Raw genomic sequence first — 21,520 nt, forward strand, 5'->3', positions numbered from 1 at the left:
GAGCACTGTACTATGAAGATGCTTGGGGTTCAAGTTTTGGCTTAACCATTTATTTGGACAAATCATTGAATCTCTTTGATCCTGGTCTTTTCATCTCTTGCAAACCTCAGGATTGTTGTGAGGATCCAAAGAGAATTCGGTACGACTTGATTTTAACTATAAAATGTGGTATAAATGTAAGCTACATAAATGTTTTTTATTCTGTTGTAGATATCTAATCAAGTGACTAGATTATTAAATTCTTTTACTTTAGAATACCCTGATTTTCTTTATGAACTAATTTTTTTAATTGAGGGCTACTTAATTCTATCAAAAAACTCGTATGCCCTTCGAGCCTTTGGACTTTTGCCTTAATGGGATGCCAAATGAAAGATAAGAAAAATAGAAGAGTTTTCATTAACAAGAATGACAGGACCATTAAGAACAGTGTTGGGCCATATTAAAGTGTCAGGAATGACTCAAAAGCCCTACTTTGTCTCTTTATATGTATAAATTTTTCTTTTTACTGACTGGCATGGATGAACTGTACATAAAAACAATAGCCCATAGAATCTTGTTTGTGATATTTTATATTTTTTTTTATGGGGTTTTCCCTAACTTTGCTTTAGGTATAGCTCTGTCAACACTGGAACAAATCTTGTTAGATCTTGCAGTGTGTATAGATGTCTTGTCAGTGATTGCACTGCTTTAATACATTCTCTAGTTTCTATACGTTAGGATGATCAAGAATGAAAAAAAAGTTAGAAAAATGGACTTGATGCTTTACTAGCAATGAAAATATATAATTAAAGCTTAAATTTATAGTTTGCTTCAATGTCCATTTTCAGTGATGCAAAAAAAATTTTAAGATGGGCCACCATTTTATTTTCTGAAACCTTTATTAGAGAAAAGGAAAAGGTGATATTTGCTCATTTGTGAACCTCACAATTAATAAATTTATCATTAATAAACCATTAACCATTTGAAATAAGCCCTTTTGAAGAGTAGAATTGTCGCTTTTTATTTGAAAACCTTTTGTGTTATTTTCAAAATAAGTTTTAGGGCTCCTGTGTCCCTAAATGAGTTTACAGGTTTTTTAGTTTAAGCATAAGCTTCTCTAAAACAACATTCATCCAGGTGGTAATAGAAAGTTGAATATTGTGGATGTTTGGGTAGGTGGTATGGGCTGGCCTTAAGACTGAAACTGTTGATACTATTGTAGGGCATGTGCTTTGAGTTCTTTTCCAGTAATGGTGATAAATTTGTTCTGATTCATCCATATTATCTCACCGAATCCCAATGGCATACATTTGTGAAACGGCTGGCCATGGCTAGGAGTACAGTCTATGGCTTTGGAACAAATGAAGCTCTAGCTACATGGAGATCAAACCCAGGACCATGGTCTCATTAGCATCATGCTTCAACCAATTGGAAAACAGTCCAGCTACCAGACAAAATGGCTGATCCTAGTATTGGTAGAACCATTTCAATATGGAAGGATGGGTTGGTATCAACATAGAAATTCAAGGATGGACAAAAATAGTAAGTGTATTGTGAAATACCAGGTTAGTGTAGAATGTGGTTTTGTTTACAAATTGCTGTTTACTCATTTACTATTTTCATAGACATTTGATTACTTACAAAAAAGAAGTGGCTTGGAATGTCAATCAATTTTTTTGTAAGTGAAAGTGTTAACATAAATACCTTTATTTTTACCCCTGCTATTAACCATTGCATTCTTTTTTTTACTTTCCTTAGACCCTATGTTGTGGTTATACTTTCTGCAGAGGAGGATGGGGACACAACTTCTTTTGAATAATAATAATTCTACTTGCTGTTAAGAGCCGGATTGCAAGAGAGTTTAAAGTGCCCTCAACCCCTTATGATCTGAAAATGAAGGTTCGAGCTTGTGACCCCTTTTTCCTGTTTCATGTGTGGAACCTTTGTGTTCCAACTACAAAATGGGAAGCTTCAGCTCATGCTGAAACTCCAAAAAAAAAAATTCCCACACATTTTGCTATTATTATGGATTAAATATGAGTATGTTATTCTGTTTATTTACAAGTATCAGCATAGGAGAAGTCTAGATTTTTAAGGGGTGATCTGTTTTTGCTTATGCTATTGTACAGACAATAAAATTGAAGCATCAATCTATGGTTCGTGGTCTTAGTTTCAACATTTTTATTCTCTGGATGCCATTGCACTCAGAGTACCCTTATTAGGGATTTTTAGGTATGCCCCATAAATACTGAAACTCAATATGTAAAATTCCTATTTATAGATCAGTTAAGTGATTCAGAACATTTAACATAAAGATTAACTTGAAATTTTGCTATGCATATAAATGCATTCCTCTATTAGATAAAATCTTATAATCATTTCCATGTTTTTGGTGACCCATCATGGTAGCAGTGTTTTGTTGATCTGGCTACTATTGTACTAAAAGATTTTCTCTGAGTTTTCCATGTAACTTAATATTCTTGAACCTAGTAACTATGTCTTCGTGTGTATTTCTCAGAGTAATTTTGACTGAAGGAGAATAGTGAGAAAGTTAGCTGTCTTCAGATGTTCATAGCTCGCTTGTTTAGCATTTATCTTGAATCTCCTCTAATTTCTTGATATCTTAGATGCATCTGACTGCCACAAAAACACATAGACTCTAGCATCTTAGAAGAAAAAATGGGTGAGGAAAAATGAGTGTTTATGATACTTTTATGAGGCAGATTACTTATAGTGAGTACTAATTGTTAACAAAGCAGATCTCTTTCAATTATAGAATTATTGGTGGCATTATTTTCCTTTATTTTCCTCCTTTGTGAACATGTTCTCCCTTTCCCCATGATTTTCATTACTAAAAAAAAAAAATTACCTTTCTTCACTTGGGGAAAAAATGAATGAGCAAGACTAGACTGATTTTCTTTCATCTCTGAGACTCTTTTTTTTCCTAATCTCTTTCCTAAGTTTGGCTGATGAACTATAGGTACCCACTAAGTAACCTATTCTGTGGTCTTATTCCACTTCTATAGTCTATGTTCACAAATCTTCTCTTGCCACTTCAGAGAGAGATCAATTCTCTATTGATTGGGAATAAGATTTACAGCTGCACATTTATAACATTGTACTTGAGCATAACCATGTTTAACCTGTGGTAATTGTAACAGAATCCTATTTCATCTGTTGTTTTTCCCAATTTTTTTCATTTACTACTACTTTTAAAATAATTTCTTTTCCTATTTTTCCTCTTCTCTTCCCTTTGTCCCAAATGGGTATATTCATTTTTTAAAAAATGGTAGCTTTCATAAAGAGCTAGAAGACCGGATCTGAGCAGCTAAAGGAGATTAATTAGAACATTAGGGAAGATTTGAAAAAAGCTGTTATTTCTGGGTCTAAGTGTTGTGTATGAGGTTATAGCTGTTGGGTTTTCCCTTTCAGTGTATTATTTCAACTATTAAAATAGTGTATCTGTTTTGTATCCATGTGTTAAGACTTTTAAGACTACAATCATACCAAAATTTTATTTTTTTATTTTATTGTCTTCATGTTAAATTTTTCCAGAGGGACATTACTGCAATTTTGTGATATGTCAATGGGAAAAATAAGATTCATTATACAGAACTTTGCTTTACAGGCATCTTTCATGAATGCATCTATTCCATAAAGTTGAGGTAACATTTGTACTGAGAAGTTTGGATCCTTGACTATCTTCTGTGAGAGTAAAAAAAAAAGTTCAATGTCCTTGTATTTTAACCTTTAGTAGTATTCTGAGTATTATGTAATCTAGAGCATTGTTTCTGTATCTCAGGAAGCTGAATACGGTGGGCATGATCAGATAGATTTGTATGATGATGTCATCTCTCCATCTGCAAATAATGGAGATGCCCCAGAAGACCGGGATTACATGGATGCTCTCCCACCTTCTGTTGGCGATGATGTAGGTAAAGGATCAGCACCAAATGTTGTCTATACCTATACTGGAAAGAGAATTGCATTGTACATTGGAAATCTTACATGGGTAAGTGCCTGGTATGCTTCTGAATTTATATTAAATTTTTTTGAAATTTCTTAGTTGTTTAAAAATACAAATGTGAGATTACATAAATATTTTTTCCTCTGTTTTTAATTCTTAAGAGTGGGGTAAAGGTTTTTATCACTGTACATGATAAAAAACTGCGTACACTTAAGACCCCACCAATTTGTGATAATTAAGCCTGAGTCAGAGGAGTGACTTCAGCTAAAGGGAGTTCTGCATATGTGGTGTTTTTTTTATTTAAACAATTAAAAGATTCAGCATTTATGATTTTGCTCCTCTCATATTTCTCTGATTTACCCCAAACACTTCTCTGAAAAAGCCATTTCATGTCTTAAACCAGGATTTCAAACAAAGGGAAAAGAGGATGATACTAATAAGGCTGATGGACTGTCTCATTTTCCAATTCACATTGAGTAGGAATATTGTATTGTGTGTATACAATTTTGTGATTGTACACACTCTAGTGCCAAATTTTGCTGCCAAGTTTGGATGTTCTTTGGATTCTGATAAATCAGTTTGGAGGGGACATGTTTAAATAATAAAGCTACAGTTTATTTTCTAAAGTGTATTTGTATATTATGAAATTTAGCTAAAGGTAATCTATTAGATCTCTTATTTAAAAATGTTTTATTGGAGTGTTTCTAAAAAACTTTCTTAAAAATGATTTTGTTTTTATCCATTCAGATTTACTTGTGCTTGTTTTAAATATAAGAAGTTTCATGATAGCTCATTTGTTTCAAAAAACATTTTCATTAATAAACCAAATTGTTTTGATGTGCTTTTTAAATAAGAAGTTTTACAAATTAAGCTTTATGATGTCTGGAAATTTATAATCAGGGAACTTTAGAACTGAAAAGGTTGGTGAACCTATGACATGAATGCTAAAGGAGCTGCTCCCCTCCCTTTCTCCACATGAGCTTGAGGACATTTCTCACATGACCCACCCCTCTACCCAGCAGCCCAATGGGAACGTTTCCTCCCTTTCCTGTCTTGGGTGGGGTGGGGCTCACTCTGTGAGGGTTGCAATTTGGGCACTTGATCTCTAAAAGGTTTGCTATCACTGATCTAGACAAATCATTTTATTTAACTGAAGAAAAAACTGATCCACACAAGTTGAGTGTTTTGCCCAGGGATAGTCAGTGGGAGCCATTAGGATTAGAACACAAGACTTGGGGCAACTAGGTAGCACAGTGGATAGAGGACCAGGCCTAGATGCTTTCTGGTAGTATGGTCTTAGAGCAGTCATTTAACCTTGATTGCTTAAAATTGATAAGATAGAAGGTAAGGATTTTAAAAAACAAACTTAAAAAATACAAGTCTCCCAATGTATTCTCTTCCTTCTCCCTCCCTTCCATACTTTTGAGTACTCTTATTTTAGGAATAAATAATACAAAAGATAATTAGAAATGCCATGTGGATCTGCAGGTACTCCCTCCATTGTTTCAAATTGCAGCAAACTCTTCCTTTCTCATTTTGTGTGACTCCTGTCTGTGCCCACCAAAGGGATCCATCCAGTGCTGTAAAGGCCTTCCCCTAGATGCCTTATGTTTATGTAGGTAATACTGGTGTGCCCCACCCCTCACTCAGATTATTAGTCTTTTTTTTTTTATGACTGGCCTAACTCTAGTTATAATTCTCTAAAAAACTTTATTCAACTTTGTGTATTTATCAGTGGTAGTATGTTCTTGCCTATTCCCACTTTGAATTTTATTTCTTCTTTGGGAGCCCTACAATTTTGATTCTTCTGAGGTGGTAGTATTTATTCTGTGATTCTTAACATTACTGGAAAAATATAAGCATTAAAAATTAAGAGATTAATACTTTGAGGAAAAATTGAGGGTTATTTAATATGTTACTGAGTGTTGTAGTTGTTTTCCCTGTTTTCTACTTCCTGTTTAGTTTTGGACCCCAATTGTCATCTGTGTTGCCTATGGCTGTCTGGATTTAGTTTTCTTCCAGCATAGATAGGACAAACTCTGGAGTGATTTTGGTTCTCATTAAAGTTTTGAGACTCTATGTAGGATATATGTAGTCTTTACCAGTGTCCCCTTAGAAGAGCACCTATAAGACTTACATTCCATTTAAGAGTGGTAAATATCTGTTTGATCTTGTGCTTTGTAATTATAATCAGATGATTATATCTGTTGGGTTTTTCAAAAAATATTATGTTACAAATCAAATACTTTTTTAAAGTAAAAAAACAAGTAACTTAAATATTTTACCCCTAGTTACTTTATTTGAGTGATTTTAAAAAATGTGATCTGCTTATAGACTTAGTTTGCAAAAGCCTGCCTGTTTCCTTCTCCTACTTTCCCCTACTTTTAAAATGGTTGGATTCTCCTAAAGACAAGAGAAAGTAGTTATAGGAGTTATGAGTCATTAATATCCTCAGGGTTGTGTTTTGGAGGTGATAGTAATTGTCTCATTCCCAAGTTGTTCAGCCTTCCAAAATTGAAGGTATTTTGAGATTTTATCTTTTTGTCATCAAAATTGTGCCACTTCTGTTTTCTATTTCTTCTGATCATTCAAGGTCTAGCTTCTCTTGCCATTTTTTTTTACTTTCTTGAATTGTATCTCTTATTTCTCCAAAGATTATAATGGAATCCAAATGTGGTATTTCCATTGCTATTAATAGAATAAGAAATTTCTTATAGGAATTGTGACAGATCCTTTCCATCTTTCATCAGTTCTATCCTTAATTACTTTTGGAATGATTGATTTGGGGCTCATGAAACTTGCTATAAAATCTTTTCTTTTTACACTTACTGTTTTATGAAGTGTTACTGCTTATATATTCTTCTGTTATTCTCCTCCAAAAGATTTTATAAAAGAGATTGTTCTAAATTGATGTTTACAACTGACTGCCATTCTCTCTTTCCTTGTTAAGGCTGGACATGGTGTGATAAAATTTTATTGATGTCTTTTCACCTTTTCTTTATATTCATTTCTGAATATTCCCCCAAGCCATTGAGTCTTGTGACAAAGATAAATAATTTAAGAGGGAAAACAGCTCAATAAAATCAGTTGATTCTTCTGCATACGTATGACTGCATACATATAATTAGTATTTTACACCTATAGTTTTTTAACCGCTCCAAAAAAAAGGTGGGACATATATTTAAAGAGATAACTTGTTAGTGGACTGAGTAACTTTCTAGGCTTTTGATCTCACTGTTGTGATTCATTAAACATGGATTAAATTTCTTATAGGAAATAATGATAGTTGGGTCAATATTGGTTCTCCATTTTTGGATTTTTTAGTCTCAGCTTATTTACCATCAGTTTGGAATTTTTTAAAAAAAATTATTATATGACATATCTTTTTGCATTTACACTAAATTTTAATCTTTAATCTTAACAAGTTAATCATCTGGATATACAGATAGCCAGAGCAGTTAGGTGGTACTAGTTTGCTGGCTCTGAAATCAGGAAGTCTCATCTTCCGAAGTTCAAAGCTGGCCTCAGGTCCTTCATAATTGTGTGATCCTAGGCAAGTGATTTAACCAGTTGCCTCAGTTTCCTCATCTGTAAAATGAGCTGGAGAATTCGATCACTGAAATGACAACAGCAAAATATAGATAGCCAATTTGGAATGATCCCTCCGTTGTTAATCACTTATTTCCTGTTTTAGGTTTTGTGTTATTCAGTGCCTATTACTCAGACTCTTGAAAAGGGCATATATGTTATATAGACATGAGACTTCCATGTGACTTAACATTTGCTATTACTTTTTGTTCCTTGGTCCTGTCTCCTGCAATTTTCATCTTCCCTGTTCTTGCCTTTGTATCAGAATCACCAGGTATCAAAAGTATATGTTCATAAAATTTTTGAGGACCTTTTGGAATTTTTCATGATGATTCATGATGCTCCTCTTATGATTTGTAAGCTACAGTTAGCTCTGTAGTGATCCTAGTGTTTCGTGAAATGATACTTATTTGGATACATAGTAAAAGCCTCATTCTTTAGTTGCCTCTACAAAAAGAACCCTTGAGCAATCTTTTCATTCTACTTTTTGTCTTTATTTTTAACAAGATTGTCAAGATTAGTAAGTAATTCGGTACTTCCCATTTTGAAAGCAATTTTAATATTTGGATTTCATATATAGAGTCTCAGTTAATGTTGACTTTCTGAAAACTCATTCTTAGTTTTTAATTTTTAATTTTTATTAAATAATCTACTGTTAACTGCATAGAAATGGGGATATCTTGAATATTTTTGTTTCACAAGTTTCTATGGACAAAAAATTTATTTTATTTTTTATTAGTGTAGAATCTCTCTGGTCTTAGCTGGGATGGCCCTCAGAAAATGTTTGACCTATCTCTAGGATGGTACTCAAAGCCTAGGCTTTGGGGGCAAGGGGAAACTTTATAGGATCGATATTTTAACCAATGAGGGAAAAGGATGTATACAAATTGTACTACTCCCAATCATTTATATTCTTTATTGTTTGCACCACATAACTAATATATTTAACATACCTCATTCTTAACAGTAATATCATTTTGTTAATTTATTTGGTATGTAATTTGGAGCATGTTATTCCACAAAAATTGTGCTTTTAACATTTCTTGTCCTCTAGTCACTAATTTTGTTGTATTTGTAAATTGTGTGAAGAGAAACCATTTCATGTGGTAAAAGAATAGTATTTAGTTTAAATGTTTAGATTTTATTTGTACATAAAGCTACTGTTTGCAACAAGAGCGAGACCTTGAATATATTTTTATGACTAAATTTTAAATGTAATGTCTTGCAGTGGACAACTGATGAAGATTTAACTGAAGCAGTCCATTCTTTGGGGGTAAATGATATTTTGGAGATAAAGTTTTTTGAAAACCGTGCTAATGGCCAATCAAAGGGGTAAGAGTTTTTGTTCTAACTTTTTCTTACTGTAGTATTAGTGACATTTCATTTCATTCTTAATACTGATTCATATTAACAGAACAATGCATTATTGTCATTCATCAAGGAATATTTATTGTGTCATTTATGTACCAGAAATATAAAGAAATGGGCTGCCCTCAAGGAACTTTTGTTTTCTATTTATCTTTGTTAATTGTGAAATGGTAAAAATGTCTTGGATATCTCTTATGAAAAGCCTTCTTGTTCTCTATTAATGACTATCTAGAAAGCCCTCGATTCTTGTGTAGATGACTCTCTTAACGAATTTTCTGCAGGTGGGAGAGGAAACTGTAGGGGTTTATAGTTATTCTCTACACTCCCCAACTCCCACTCCCCACATCATGCTAACATTAATAACGTCCAAGACTTTTTCCATTCCTGTAGTTTATTTCCTTTCTTCAGATACCTTATATTTTGGCCTCTCAACATCCTCACAAATTGTCATCTCCATCAAGGGTCTCCTGTAAATGTACTTGATTTAATATGGCTGCTCTTTTGGTTTGGTTTGTCTTCTAGGGTCATTCCTACTTCATCTGAGCATCTCAAGGACTGTAATGTTACAAGTGTAGTGTGGTTCTAATATGAAGGAGAAAGCAGCCTGTTGAAATTTTTTCTTTGCAGATCTTTTCCCATTTTCTCACCCCCCCCCCCCCTTATTCTTAAATGTCCTTGGAATGACTTTACATAGTTGAATATCTTAGCAGGTTTACTTTAAATTGGTATTACCCTTCACTACTTGTCTATTAAATTAGTTGATATAGCTCATAATTGTCCATCTTTCTTTGTAAGATTTTACAAATTAAATTATATTCTAATCTGTAGTTGCTTTTGTTAACTATTTCTCTTCTATTTGGCAAGTAAGTCATTTGCTGACTCACTTGCTTTTTGAGTCCTTTGGTCTGTCTCCTTATGACATTTAAGTTACATGGTAAAATCTTTCTATGAAATTATTATTGAAATAGAAAATAGAACATGTTTGTATAAACACAATGTATTTCATTTTTATGATATCTAATCACAATAAGAATTACATATGAAAAGAATTGCAAATGTTAGGTACTCCTATTACTCCCTGTTCTCATAGTCTTTTAATTATATAGTAAATGTGAGCCATTCAGTGATGTATCTTTTCTTTCTCATACCTTATGTATTGATCTGTCTCTCCTCATCTGTCCTTTTTTTGGTATATTGATTGCATTTTTTAATGTAAAATGATTCTTTTTTTCCCCCTTTAATACTTCTCTTTAGATTATTTAACAAGCATTATGTGCCAGCCATTCTGTGAGGAGTTGGGATGTAAAACCAAAAAATGTAACAGTCCCTGCTCTTAAGAAGCTTACATTGTTACTTGTTCTTATAAAAACCATGTAGTCAATCTTTTCTAAACAAGCTTTTCTTGATTTATTATTTTTTCCCTTGTTGGATTCCAAAAGATGGCTTTTGAGTTCAGAGCTAAGGTCTTTGGGGAGTTGTATGAATATTATTTAACAGAAGTTTGTTGCCCTCAAGTAGAAACTAGTAAATACGAAGTGTTCAATTCTTTAAATATGTTTCAGGTAGTTACAAATAAGAATAAACATGTGCACACACTCTCACTCTCTTTCACACTCAAAAGTCTATAAGAAAGAACTTCCTTATATTTTTCTAGCCCAAACAACTATGCTTCCATCTCTTCTTAACCTTATACAGCTTAATACTTCATCGCTGCCTACTCTTGGACAAACTCTTGAAGTTCGTTTTCTCTTCTAGTAAAACCAGTTATCAGTGATCTACTTGTCAAATTCTGTGGCTTTTTTTAGTCCATCTCCTTCTTGGTCTCTGCAATTTTTTGACACTCTTGGCCATCCCGTCCTGTTAAATTTCTTTCTCTAACTTCAGAGATATGCTCCTGTTCCTCCTACCTCCTTAATCAGGCTTTTTGTTTCCATTGCTCATTCATCTAAATTAATTATCTGGTCTTGGCCTTCATCTCCTTGGAATCTCCATATTTCTTGGCACTCTTGTCTTCTCTTTGTTTCTTTTTTTACCTTATGCTTTCAGATCTGTTTCGTATCAATTCTTTCTCTTCTCAGTGCCACTCTGGTATAGACCCTTATTGTTACTTATTATGTCACTATGATTCAGTCCTTTTGCTAATTTGTTAAACAAAACCATATGAGCCTTTATTAAGTATCTCTCATGTACTAAGTGCTGAGAATACAAATACAAAAGTTAGGGTTTTAGTTCTTATTCTCAGGGAATTATTTATTCTCTTATACTTGCTATCTCATTATAGATTACTGTGTTTTTGAATAATTCATGTAAAAATAACAAGAAAAAAATGCTAGAAAACCAATTCATCTTGAGTACAAAATATTTTAAAATGTAATAAAATTTTGTTTTATTTCACTTTTCTGAATGTAAATGATTAACTTATAAACTGTGAGAAAACAGGATTTACATGTAAACTTATACTTTGTAAGGAGCTTTTTGCAAAGTGATAATGTAGCTTGGTGTAACAGAGAGCTGACTTTGAAACTAGAGAAAGACCTGGGTTTTCAGGTTCCTTCTTTTGACACAGTGGTTTGTGTATTGTTGTACTAAGCAACTTTCTAATACTGTAGGAGATGACTTGGTGACATCTTCTGATCCATATCACAAAGTGCTATAATTTCTTACTAGTAGTAGGAGAAAGAGAAATTTGTTCTTAGCAATAGATTTTTATTTCATGTACAGTGAAATGACTTCTATTTGGGAATCAGAGTACTCTAGTAGAAAGAGCATTTGATCTGGGTTTGAATACCAGGCTCAACTTACTATTGGTTAATTCTTATCCAGTTCTCAATTTTATCTTAATTAAAATGGAGATACCATCTGATGGAGTAGTTGTCTATGAAGTAAACTTTGTAAGCTAGAAAACACTATGAATGAGCTACTGTTTTGCTAATCTGGACAACTTCCACTAAAGGCCTATTGCCTTGTTGTGGTAGTATTGTTAAATTTGAGTTTTTGAAAGTTATGCTAGTGGAGAATGAATTCCAGGCTAAAGAGCATTATTCTTTAGTAACATTTGGCAAGCTACTAAATACTAAAGTACCTTTGTGGTAGAAGAGGGGAGGGGGTCTAGAAGTAAATGCCATTGGAATTAAGTAAATGGTCTTGGAATCGAGATTATGCAGTTTGTTAAATGCTTAAATTCTAGTTTCACCTGAAAAATAAAATTGTGTTAGCATTTTTTAGTTCTTGTTTCTGTTAGACAAATGCAACTAAAAGAATTGACTAAAAACAATGCTTAGAAATATTGGTACTTGGTGACTAAAAAAGAATGTCCATGCATTTGACTTGTGGATGGTGATAGTACCTTTGAGCAGTAGTTACTCAATTCAAATAATTTCTTAATGATAGTGGAAAAGCCTGGAAGTTGGTTCAGCTTCTTATTGATATTCCTTACTGTGTTGTGTGGTAGATTGATGCCTAAAAAGGAGCAGTGATATAATAGAAACTATGATCTATTTTGCTTTTCTCATTTTTGGTTTGTGACTGCATCCTCAATATACTATAATAGCCATAAACTTAATTTTAGAACTTCATTTTAGATATTTAATACTTGACATTGTAAGTGAAGAGAGGAAGTATGAAAAGGATCATAGATCTAGAGCCAGAAGGGATCATCTGGGCCATCCCCTTAATTTTTATTCACAAGGGAAGGGTAAGGCTCTTGTGTTAAAATAGTAATAATAGCAGTAGTAATTATTAGAGGCAGGATTGGAACCCAGATTTTCTCACTTCAGAGTCAGTCTGCTCTTTTCTATTGTAGTGTGCTGGGAAGGAGTGCTGGAGTCAGAGGACCTGGGCTGGATTCCTGACTTCATCACTTGCAGCTGTATGACCTTGGACAATCATTCTGCTTCACTTTTTTTGGGCCTCCATTTCCTCATCTTGAGAAAGAACATGTTGTACTAGATAATCTCTAAAATCTTGCCTAGCTCCATAATGATGATTAATTAAAAGCATTCAGAAGAATTCCCCTCTTGTAATCTTGAGCTTGACCACTTTCTAATTCCTTTCTTCTTTCTCTTTCCTCCTGCCTCCATTTTTTCTTTTTTTTTCTTTTTTTAGGTTTGCCCTTGTTGGGGTTGGATCTGAAGCATCCTCAAAAAAGTTAATGGATCTGTTGCCTAAAAGGGAACTACATGGTCAGAATCCTGTTGTGACTCCGTGTAATAAGCAGTTCCTGAGTCAATTTGAAATGCAGTCCAGGAAAAGTAAGCACAACTCTCCCTCCTCATCCCCCCTCCCCCCCAACCAAAAAAGTTCTTTTAAAAAACTGTTTCGTATTCCTTTAAGGTAATGTTGTGAAAATCCTTTTAATACTTAGGTTGTCAGTGGGAAACCTGGAAGCAAAATTTGTGTGTTCTTCAGGATGGTTTTAGTCAATTAATGACCCCATCACTCTTTGTTAGTACTGCTAATTAGTATGGTCTTTTCTTCTTGAAATCTTGTTAGTCCTCATCACAGGAATTGGCATCGCTGCACCCATAGGCAGATATTATGCAGTCACAGAATCCTGTCATGCTCATTGTTTTAAGTGGTAGAAAGGGGATGATTTGTGTTCTTTATTTGTACAAAGATTTGACTCTGAAACTGTCTTTTGTATACTTGAAGCATGAGCAACTGCAGTACATGGTCAATTTAATATTTAAAATGGTTTAAGTTAATCTTTTTAGTCAATATTTATTGATCTATCACTACTACTGTTACACATGGTAAAATGAAGATTTGGCATATTTTACACTCAGTGAACCTGATCTAATTGGGGAGTCATGATAGCTAAATATATAGCTAACAGAAATAGAAAAAAATTTAAATGTCTTATCACTTTTTTTAGAAACGCTTATGTTGTAGAACTTTTTATAAAATTGAGTGGTTTGTACAACTGAAATTTTTGGCTGCTGCAGAATACTTGGTATTTTGAAAGTAGGTTTTGCATTTCCTCATTGGATGTACCTTAAAACCTGGATTCTGAGACTTTAAGAAATCACATGGATATGAGCACCTACCTAAACAACACTTCCACGCAATTTGCACAGGCCCAAGGCATCTACGAGTTTAAGTATATTATGAATGAAGATGGGGAGGGGGAGAATTTGCCCCTGACAACAGTCATTACACTTCAGTGAACTGATTTAATAAATGCTATTTATGAGTATTTGGATATTTGCAGCTACACAGTCAGGACAAATGTCTGGGGAAGGTAAAGCTGGCCCTCCAGGAGGCAGTTCACGTGCAGCATTTCCACAAGGTGGTAGAGGACGGGGCCGTTTTCCAGGGGCTGTTCCAGGTGGGGACAGATTTCCTGGACCAGCTGGACCAGGAGGGCCACCCCCACCTTTCCCAGGTAAAAATTTTCTCAAATTACCATGGATAAACTTGACTTCCCAATACCTCTTCCTTTTCTCTCTTTTTCAAGTTATGCATTATTAATGTGACTTACTCTCCTTGTTATGCTATTTTTGGAATCCAGGAAATTTGATCAAGCATCTTGTTAAAGGAACTCGGCCTTTGTTCCTGGAAACTAGGATTCCATGGCATATGGGGCACAGCATAGAGGAAATACCCATTTTTGGCCTAAAAGGTCTTTATTTTTCTCCAAACTTGCTTGACTTTATATATAGAATATTTACATCCGTCTTATTTTCTTACCTCTTTAAAAAAAATCCTTTCAAGACCATTTTTCCTCGTTTCACTTTCTAGCTTGGCATCAGAATAGAATTTAAGGTGGGTGATTTCACTGTAAGAAGTGTATATACACTGAAAGGTAGACTTTTAAAGAAAACACTCTTGAGTATTATAATCCTTTTAGTAAAAGTTTTCATTTATTTGAATAACATCTCTAAACTAAATTTAAAAATTTTTAAGTTTATGCAAATGTGCTTTGCCTTCATAGTTAATATAGGATTTAAGTTTTGGGTTATATGTTAAGAGGGATAATCTTGGCGTGATAGTGAGAAGTGTCTTATTATTGAATTTTTTTCTCTCTCTCCTTTATCCTGTAGCTGGACAAACTCCACCACGTCCACCCCTAGGTCCTCCAGGCCCTCCCGGCCCACCAGGCCCTCCACCTCCTGGTCAGGTTCTTCCTCCTCCATTAGCTGGGCCTCCTAATCGAGGTGATCGCCCTCCACCACCAGTTCTTTTTCCAGGACAGCCTTTTGGGCAGCCTCCATTGGGTCCGCTTCCTCCTGGTCCTCCACCTCCAGTGCCAGGCTACGGCCCCCCTCCTGGTCCTCCACCTCCACAGCAGGGACCGCCTCCACCTCCAGGCCCTTTTCCACCTCGCCCACCTGGCCCTCTTGGGCCACCCCTTACACTTGCTCCTCCTCCACATCTTCCTGGACCACCTCCAGGTGCCCCCCCACCAGCTCCACACGTGAACCCAGCTTTCTTTCCCCCACCAACCAACAGTGGCATGCCAACATCAGACAGTCGGGGTCCACCACCCACAGACCCATATGGCCGACCTCCCCCGTATGATAGAGGTGACTATGGGCCCCCTGGAAGGTAAGTTAGGAAAGAGGCGAATAAAATAGCAGTGGGCTTTATTCTCTGTGGGAAAGTGTTGTAGTGGCCACTTCTGGGTTTTTATCTAATTTTAAACAGAAACTGCTTCATGAGCTGCTTTTGTAAAAACATCTTTAACCACAATCTTTTTGCCTCAGATGGTTCATTTTCTTAACATTTTGGTATTGTTGCCACCACCTCTGTTTGTAAGAAGGTACTGATGCATGTGGAAGAGAAGACGCCTTAGGGCTGCAGGGCTTGGTCCTACATGTTACTGACTAATCGGGCCTCAACTGGGATGTTACAATGAAGGAATTAGCCTCTATATTGGTGAACCTATGGCACAGATGCTAGAAGGGGCTGTTTCCTCTGCCCAGCAGCCCAATGGGAACACTTCCTCCCTCCCCTGTCTGGGCTTACAGTTTGGGCACTCAGTCACTAAAAGGTTCCCCATCACAGATCCTAGGTGGTCTTAAAAGAGGTCCCTTTCCATCTTCTTTAGTCTGTGACCACTTCATTCTGTTCATAATTTTTGGTTTACCTCATCTTGATAAGTGAATATACATTCATTTATTACTTCTATGTTTATGCATTTGTTGGCTTTTAAATCAATTTATATATTTGCTTATCTGTTTCAAGTACATTGTATTTTTTCTCAATTCATAAATTAGCAAAGGATTTGGTATAATCTGTATGCTAATTAAGTAACTATTTATTTCAAAATGGTCTCTCTTTGGAAGCTTCTTTGTATCTAACAGCAGGAAAGGGCCTTTGGTTTGATAAATATTTCTTTGCTTGCCATTTCTCTTGTACTACTATAACATTAGACAATTTTGGAAGGGTACAGATTATTTTGCTGGAGAGATTTTTATTGTCATGTAAAAGTCTGATTATTTAATCAGATAATTGGAAAACTTCTTTATTTATAAGTTAAAAGCATCACGTGGACCTTGATTCAAGGTCTATCTTTGCATTATTGGGTCTGTGTAGTGCTGAACAAGTAATTAAAACTCAGCTCATACTTCTCTCATGGATAAGGAAACAGCAGGGATCACTGTGTTTGCAGCCTTTCCTTGTCAGCTCCTTCCTTCTGCCACTTATTCCCCTGGTTAGACTACATTTTTAGAGCATGGTTAAATAATGCCAACTATTTAATATCTTGATATTTAACAAATGGAACTAACACTTTCATTGTTTTTTTTTCATCACGTTTAATGACAACTAAAATGAGTTCTACCTTTTTCTGCTTCTCTCAGTCACGTCTGAATGTGTGCCACTTTTAGAATGCTCTATGTTGTGGTTACCCTGAAAGGGATCTGAACTGAGAGTCAGCCATCCTGTCTTTCTGTCAGAGAGCTAGGGCTTTTATTGTAACCTTTGTGGACCTATTCTGTTTAATGATATAGCTGGGCTAACAGACCTTAGAGATCCTACCAATTTTAAAGCTCTGTATTACTGTCCAAGTTGTTCTGGTCCTTTTATTATGTATTAGTTGTGCTCATCTTACTGTCTCAAACAAAATTTAAGACAGATGAGGTTTTCCTTGTATTCAAAGTAGTTTTTCAACTAAAAAGAGGCAAAATCTAGTGAAATTAATTGAGCTTTATTTCTTTGAGGAAAAACAGAACTTTATATTGCTTCTCTATTTGGATAGATAAAACACCATTAAGGCAGAAAAACAGTAGCTAAAGTTAATTTTAACTGTTTAAAATGGAAAGGATTTCCCCGATTGAAAGACATAATTTAATGTTTATTTTAATTATTGCAGAGAAATGGATGCTGCAAGAACACCATTAAGTGAAGCAGAGTTTGAAGAAATCATGAATAGAAACAGAGCAATTTCAAGCAGCGCCATTTCAAGAGCTGTGTCTGACGCCAGTGCTGGTTAGTATTTCCTGGTCTTTGAAATTGTCCTCAGTCTTAGTACTTAGAAGATCCTGGAAATCAGAAAAATTAGCTCTAGTGAGTAAATTATTCACCCAGAATGTGTTTTTTTTCCATCTCATGAATTTCCTAAAATGCATGATTGAAATCTTTGGGAATTTTATGTTGGTTGGGTATGTAATGCATACTACTGCTATGTGGGTAGATGGTATTTTAAAAAAATAGAAAAAATAAATTTTACTCAAATTTTATTGGCTTTTAATGTTTTGTTTGTTTTAGGTGATTATGGGAGTGCTATTGAGACATTGGTAACTGCTATTTCCTTAATTAAACAATCCAAAGTATCTGCTGATGATCGTTGCAAAGTGCTTATTAGTTCTTTGCAGGATTGCCTTCATGGAATTGAGTCCAAATCTTATGGTTCTGGATCAAGGTAAAACTTTCCTTTTTTAGTTCCATTTAAAACTGCTAGTTTGTAAACTTTTTTTTTTAAACTTTTACCTTCTGCTTTAGAATTGATACAAGTGGGGGCAGCTGGGTAGCTCAGTGGATTGAGAGCTAGCCCTAGAGACGGGAGGTCCTAGGTTCAAATCTGGCCTCGGACACTTCCCAGCTGTGTGACCCTGGGCAAGTCACTTGACCCCCATTGCCTAGCCCTTACCACTCCTCTGCCTTGGAGCCAACACACAGTATTGACTCCAAGATGGAAGGTAAGGGTTAAAAAAAAAATTGATACAAGTATCAGTTCCAAGGAAGAACAGTGGTAAGGGCTAGGCAATGGGGGTTAAGTAACTTTATATTTGTAAATAGAAAATTAATGGAATCATTTTTAGGATTTGAAATAAAGTCTTTTGATTTCACTTTAGATGCATCTGTTTTTGTTAGTCATTCTAAGAGTTAGTGTCTGACTATACCTTTGGTGTGGCAGTGGAAAGTACCCTAAGCTGTGGCGTCAGGGTCCTTAGATTTTAACCTCCTACTTTGCTTTTTTTTATTCCCTTTTATAAGTTTGAGCAGTCATTGTTTATCTTTTAGCTTCCATTTCCACCTACCAGAAGAAGAGTGTGGAATCATTCAATCCAACCAGTTCTTGCTATATTTCAGGGGCTGGGACACACCTATAAGATTTGGTTGTGTGCATGTAGCCTCCCCAATTAGAGTTAGGGGCCCTTGAAAGAGGGGCTAGTGTTTTTGGAGAGGGAGTAAGCTTTTTTTTAGGTTCTTTGCATAAAGTAAGTATTTAACAAATGCTATTTTTTGACAAATTTTTAACCCTAGAGTAGGAATTGTACTTTTTGAAGAGTTTTTGAATGAAAGGATGTTAAATAATTTTTGCAAAGTCTTTATGTGTTCCATAGCCCCTAACTACACTAATAAGACTCTTAATGGTTAAAAGTATTCTTGATAATAAGCCTTGGTATCCTGCTGTAGAAATGCTTGTGTTTTTTGTACACCTCTGGCATATAGTGGTGCTTATTTAAGTCTCTACTTTAACCTCAGCTTAGTTGGGGGATTGGAAGACTAAAAAAAGGAGCATGAGAATATGCCCTGCTAATTTGCTCTTCTCTCTTCCTCTGTTGTTGGTCACCAACTGTGACATGTTATGAGTAAAACTGTGCCAAAAATAATTTAAATGTTTTATTTACAGTCTCAAAGCAGAAGTATTATATAGGTTTACTTGGCATATTAGTGAAAAAATCTAATATTCATCTCTAAAATATGTCTAGAGAGTGTGATTCACTTTAACGATGGCTGTCTTTGGCATTGTAGTGGAAAAGCTCTAAAAGGTTTTAACTCTTGGAATAAGATGTATTTTAGTATTAAACTTGATTATTGTACTAATAAAGCTTGTACTAACAAAGCTTTGTACTACTACTAATAAAATGGGTATCCTTCAAAAGCTTTAAAGAGGACAAATCTTGGCTATAGTAGTGCCACGTTAGTAGGAGTAAAATCATATGTACAAAAGGAAAAACATAATAGGCAGTTTTAAGTTGGTGGGCCAATTTTGCACTTAATCTGGATTTAAATCTCTCCACTGTTAATTTATTGTGTGACTTTGGATCAATCACTTTAAAGCATTTTAATTCCTTATCTGTAAGGTGAGAGTAATATCTTTGCCAATATGCCAAAGGCTGGGCAATTGGGATTAAGTCACTTGTCCAGAGTCATGCAGCTAGAATTGTTTGAGGCCAGATTTGAATGCAGGACCCCCTATCTCCAGGCCTGGGGCTCTTATATACTGTGCTCTTTCGGTGCCCCCAAGGACCTGAGTTTTAAGTCCAGCCTCAAACACTTAACTAACTGTGTGTGATCCTGGGCAATTTAATCTCTGTCTGCCTCAGTTCCCTCATCTCTAAATTAGTAATAATTAATAATGGCACCTTCCTTGCAAGAACAGGGTTGTTGTGAACATCAGATCAGATTATAATTTTAAAAGTGCATAGTGCCTTTGCAGGTAGTGAATGCTATATAAATGTTAGCTATTGTTTTCTCAGACCTAAAATAGTTGGTTTGAGATTTACTTTTGACTTTATTTTTTTGTTTCTCCCATTTTTATTGCTACCTTTTCGTCAAATGGGATAGAAAGCTAATTACTATTCACAATGAGAGGCATAGAAGGGGAAAAGACTTCTTCATACATGCCCCTGAAATTGAGCAACTGACCCTTTAAAACTGCAGAATATTTGATGATCTCAGTTGTGACTTGAAACAGTTTTGTGAAGTGATGCTAACAAATACCAGCTATTTTATAGAGAAGGAAAGCTGTTCTAAGTCATTCTGACTCCAGTTCCACCATTTTATCTATGGTGGCATTTACTGAAAGGGGTGGGGTTGGAGATGAGACAGAAAGATTCTCAGGGAAGAAGGAAAGATTAGATACAACAAAATATTTCCAAAGATACTTTCCTTTTGTCTTTGGAACATAATTTATCCTATATGTGACTGGAACCCTGGAACTTTAGAAATTACAGATATCACTTAGTCCAACCTTTTTTATAGAGGAAGAAACTGATCTCAGTAAATTAAGTGATCTTTGCTCAAAACCACATCTGCAAAATAGCAATCTTAATATCACCTACCGTAGATAATCTTTAATATCCTTTCCCACTCTTAAATGTTTGTGCTTCTTTATCCAACTCTTACGAACATATACTCATATAAATATTGTGATGATATCTGCTTGGGTCAAATTCACACTCCTTAGATCAGAAAGAGGAAAGAAAGAATATTCCTTGATTAGGCTACATGCTGTGCCCTCTCGGACAAGGCACTCATTCCTAAAATTGCTGTCCTTAGAAACAGTGCTAAAGGAACACTTTCTCAGAAACTGTTTCTTTTCATGGACTGCTTTTGCTCTCTCTTCACTTAAATATGATTCATTCTTTGGCTCTTAAAAAATTAGTTGACCAAAATAACATTTATAAAATCTTTTCCCCTTCATATCATTAATGTACACATGGAATTTTGTCTTAAAATAATTTTAGACTCTGCTTTCTTGTTTGCTATGTCAGAACAATCTTGTCAAAGAGGGATCAAGGGGGGTAAGCATAATCAGTTAAGAGGGGGAACTCATAGTGCTCAAGCTTTCTTTATAAGATATATTTATGTAATATATATATATATATTTTTTTTATATGAAATATTTATTTATTGGAAGAGGAGAGTGTTCCAGGTTTCTATTGAGCTGCTGATAATCCAAACTATGTCTTTATAATAGAATCTGTACTTTGCTTGAACCCAGAAATAGTTCTTAATATTTGCTGAATTTGTTTGCTAGTCTGTTTAGTGTGCTGTCTGTTTATATAGACCACTACTTTATGTTATAGGGAAGGGATGGATAAGAAAAAGATCTAAACTATGTTTGAAAGGTTTTGTCCTTCTGAAAGATTGTTTGCTCTGAGACATAAGATTATTGTTTTAGGGACCCAAGTAAGAGGAATATTAATCTAGTAATTTCTTTTAGAAGACGTGAACGCTCAAGAGAGAGGGACCACAGTAGATCCAGAGAAAAGAGCAGACGTCACAAATCTCGTAGTAGAGATCGTCATGATGATTATTATAGAGAGAGAAGCAGAGAACGAGAAAGACATCGGGATCGTGACCGAGACCGTGATAGAGAACGTGACAGAGAGCGAGAATATCGTCACCGTTAAGAGAAGGTGGGTATTGCTGGTTCCTTCTATC

The 21,520-nt window shown here is 35.1% G+C and overlaps 1 protein-coding gene across 7 annotated transcripts in view; it reads left to right on the plus strand.

Moving 5' to 3' along the window:
- Positions 1 to 21,520, plus strand: part of CPSF6 (cleavage and polyadenylation specific factor 6) — a 34,900-nt gene that overhangs the window by 4,973 nt on the left and 8,407 nt on the right. For 2 of the 7 annotated variants that reach the window (XM_007502878.3, XM_007502877.3), the window contains exons 2-10: positions 3,782 to 3,991; positions 8,763 to 8,866; positions 13,007 to 13,152; positions 14,112 to 14,285; positions 14,412 to 14,522; positions 14,944 to 15,448; positions 17,217 to 17,332; positions 17,612 to 17,765; positions 21,300 to 21,495. In XM_007502878.3, coding sequence (XP_007502940.1) covers positions 3,782 to 3,991; positions 8,763 to 8,866; positions 13,007 to 13,152; positions 14,112 to 14,285; positions 14,412 to 14,522; positions 14,944 to 15,448; positions 17,217 to 17,332; positions 17,612 to 17,765; positions 21,300 to 21,489 — 1,710 coding nt within the window. In that variant the 3' untranslated portion in view covers positions 21,490 to 21,495. Of the gene's footprint in view, positions 1 to 1,737; positions 1,879 to 3,781; positions 3,992 to 8,762; positions 8,867 to 13,006; positions 13,153 to 14,111; positions 14,286 to 14,411; positions 14,523 to 14,943; positions 15,449 to 17,216; positions 17,333 to 17,611; positions 17,766 to 21,299; positions 21,496 to 21,520 lie in introns of all 7 variants that reach the window. The other 5 variants (XM_056797288.1, NM_001172361.1, XM_007502880.3 and 2 more) reach the window with 4 other exon arrangements.

Source organism: Monodelphis domestica, chromosome 5 (assembly GCF_027887165.1).
Source record: "Monodelphis domestica isolate mMonDom1 chromosome 5, mMonDom1.pri, whole genome shotgun sequence".
NCBI classification, from domain to species: Eukaryota; Metazoa; Chordata; class Mammalia; order Didelphimorphia; family Didelphidae; genus Monodelphis; species Monodelphis domestica.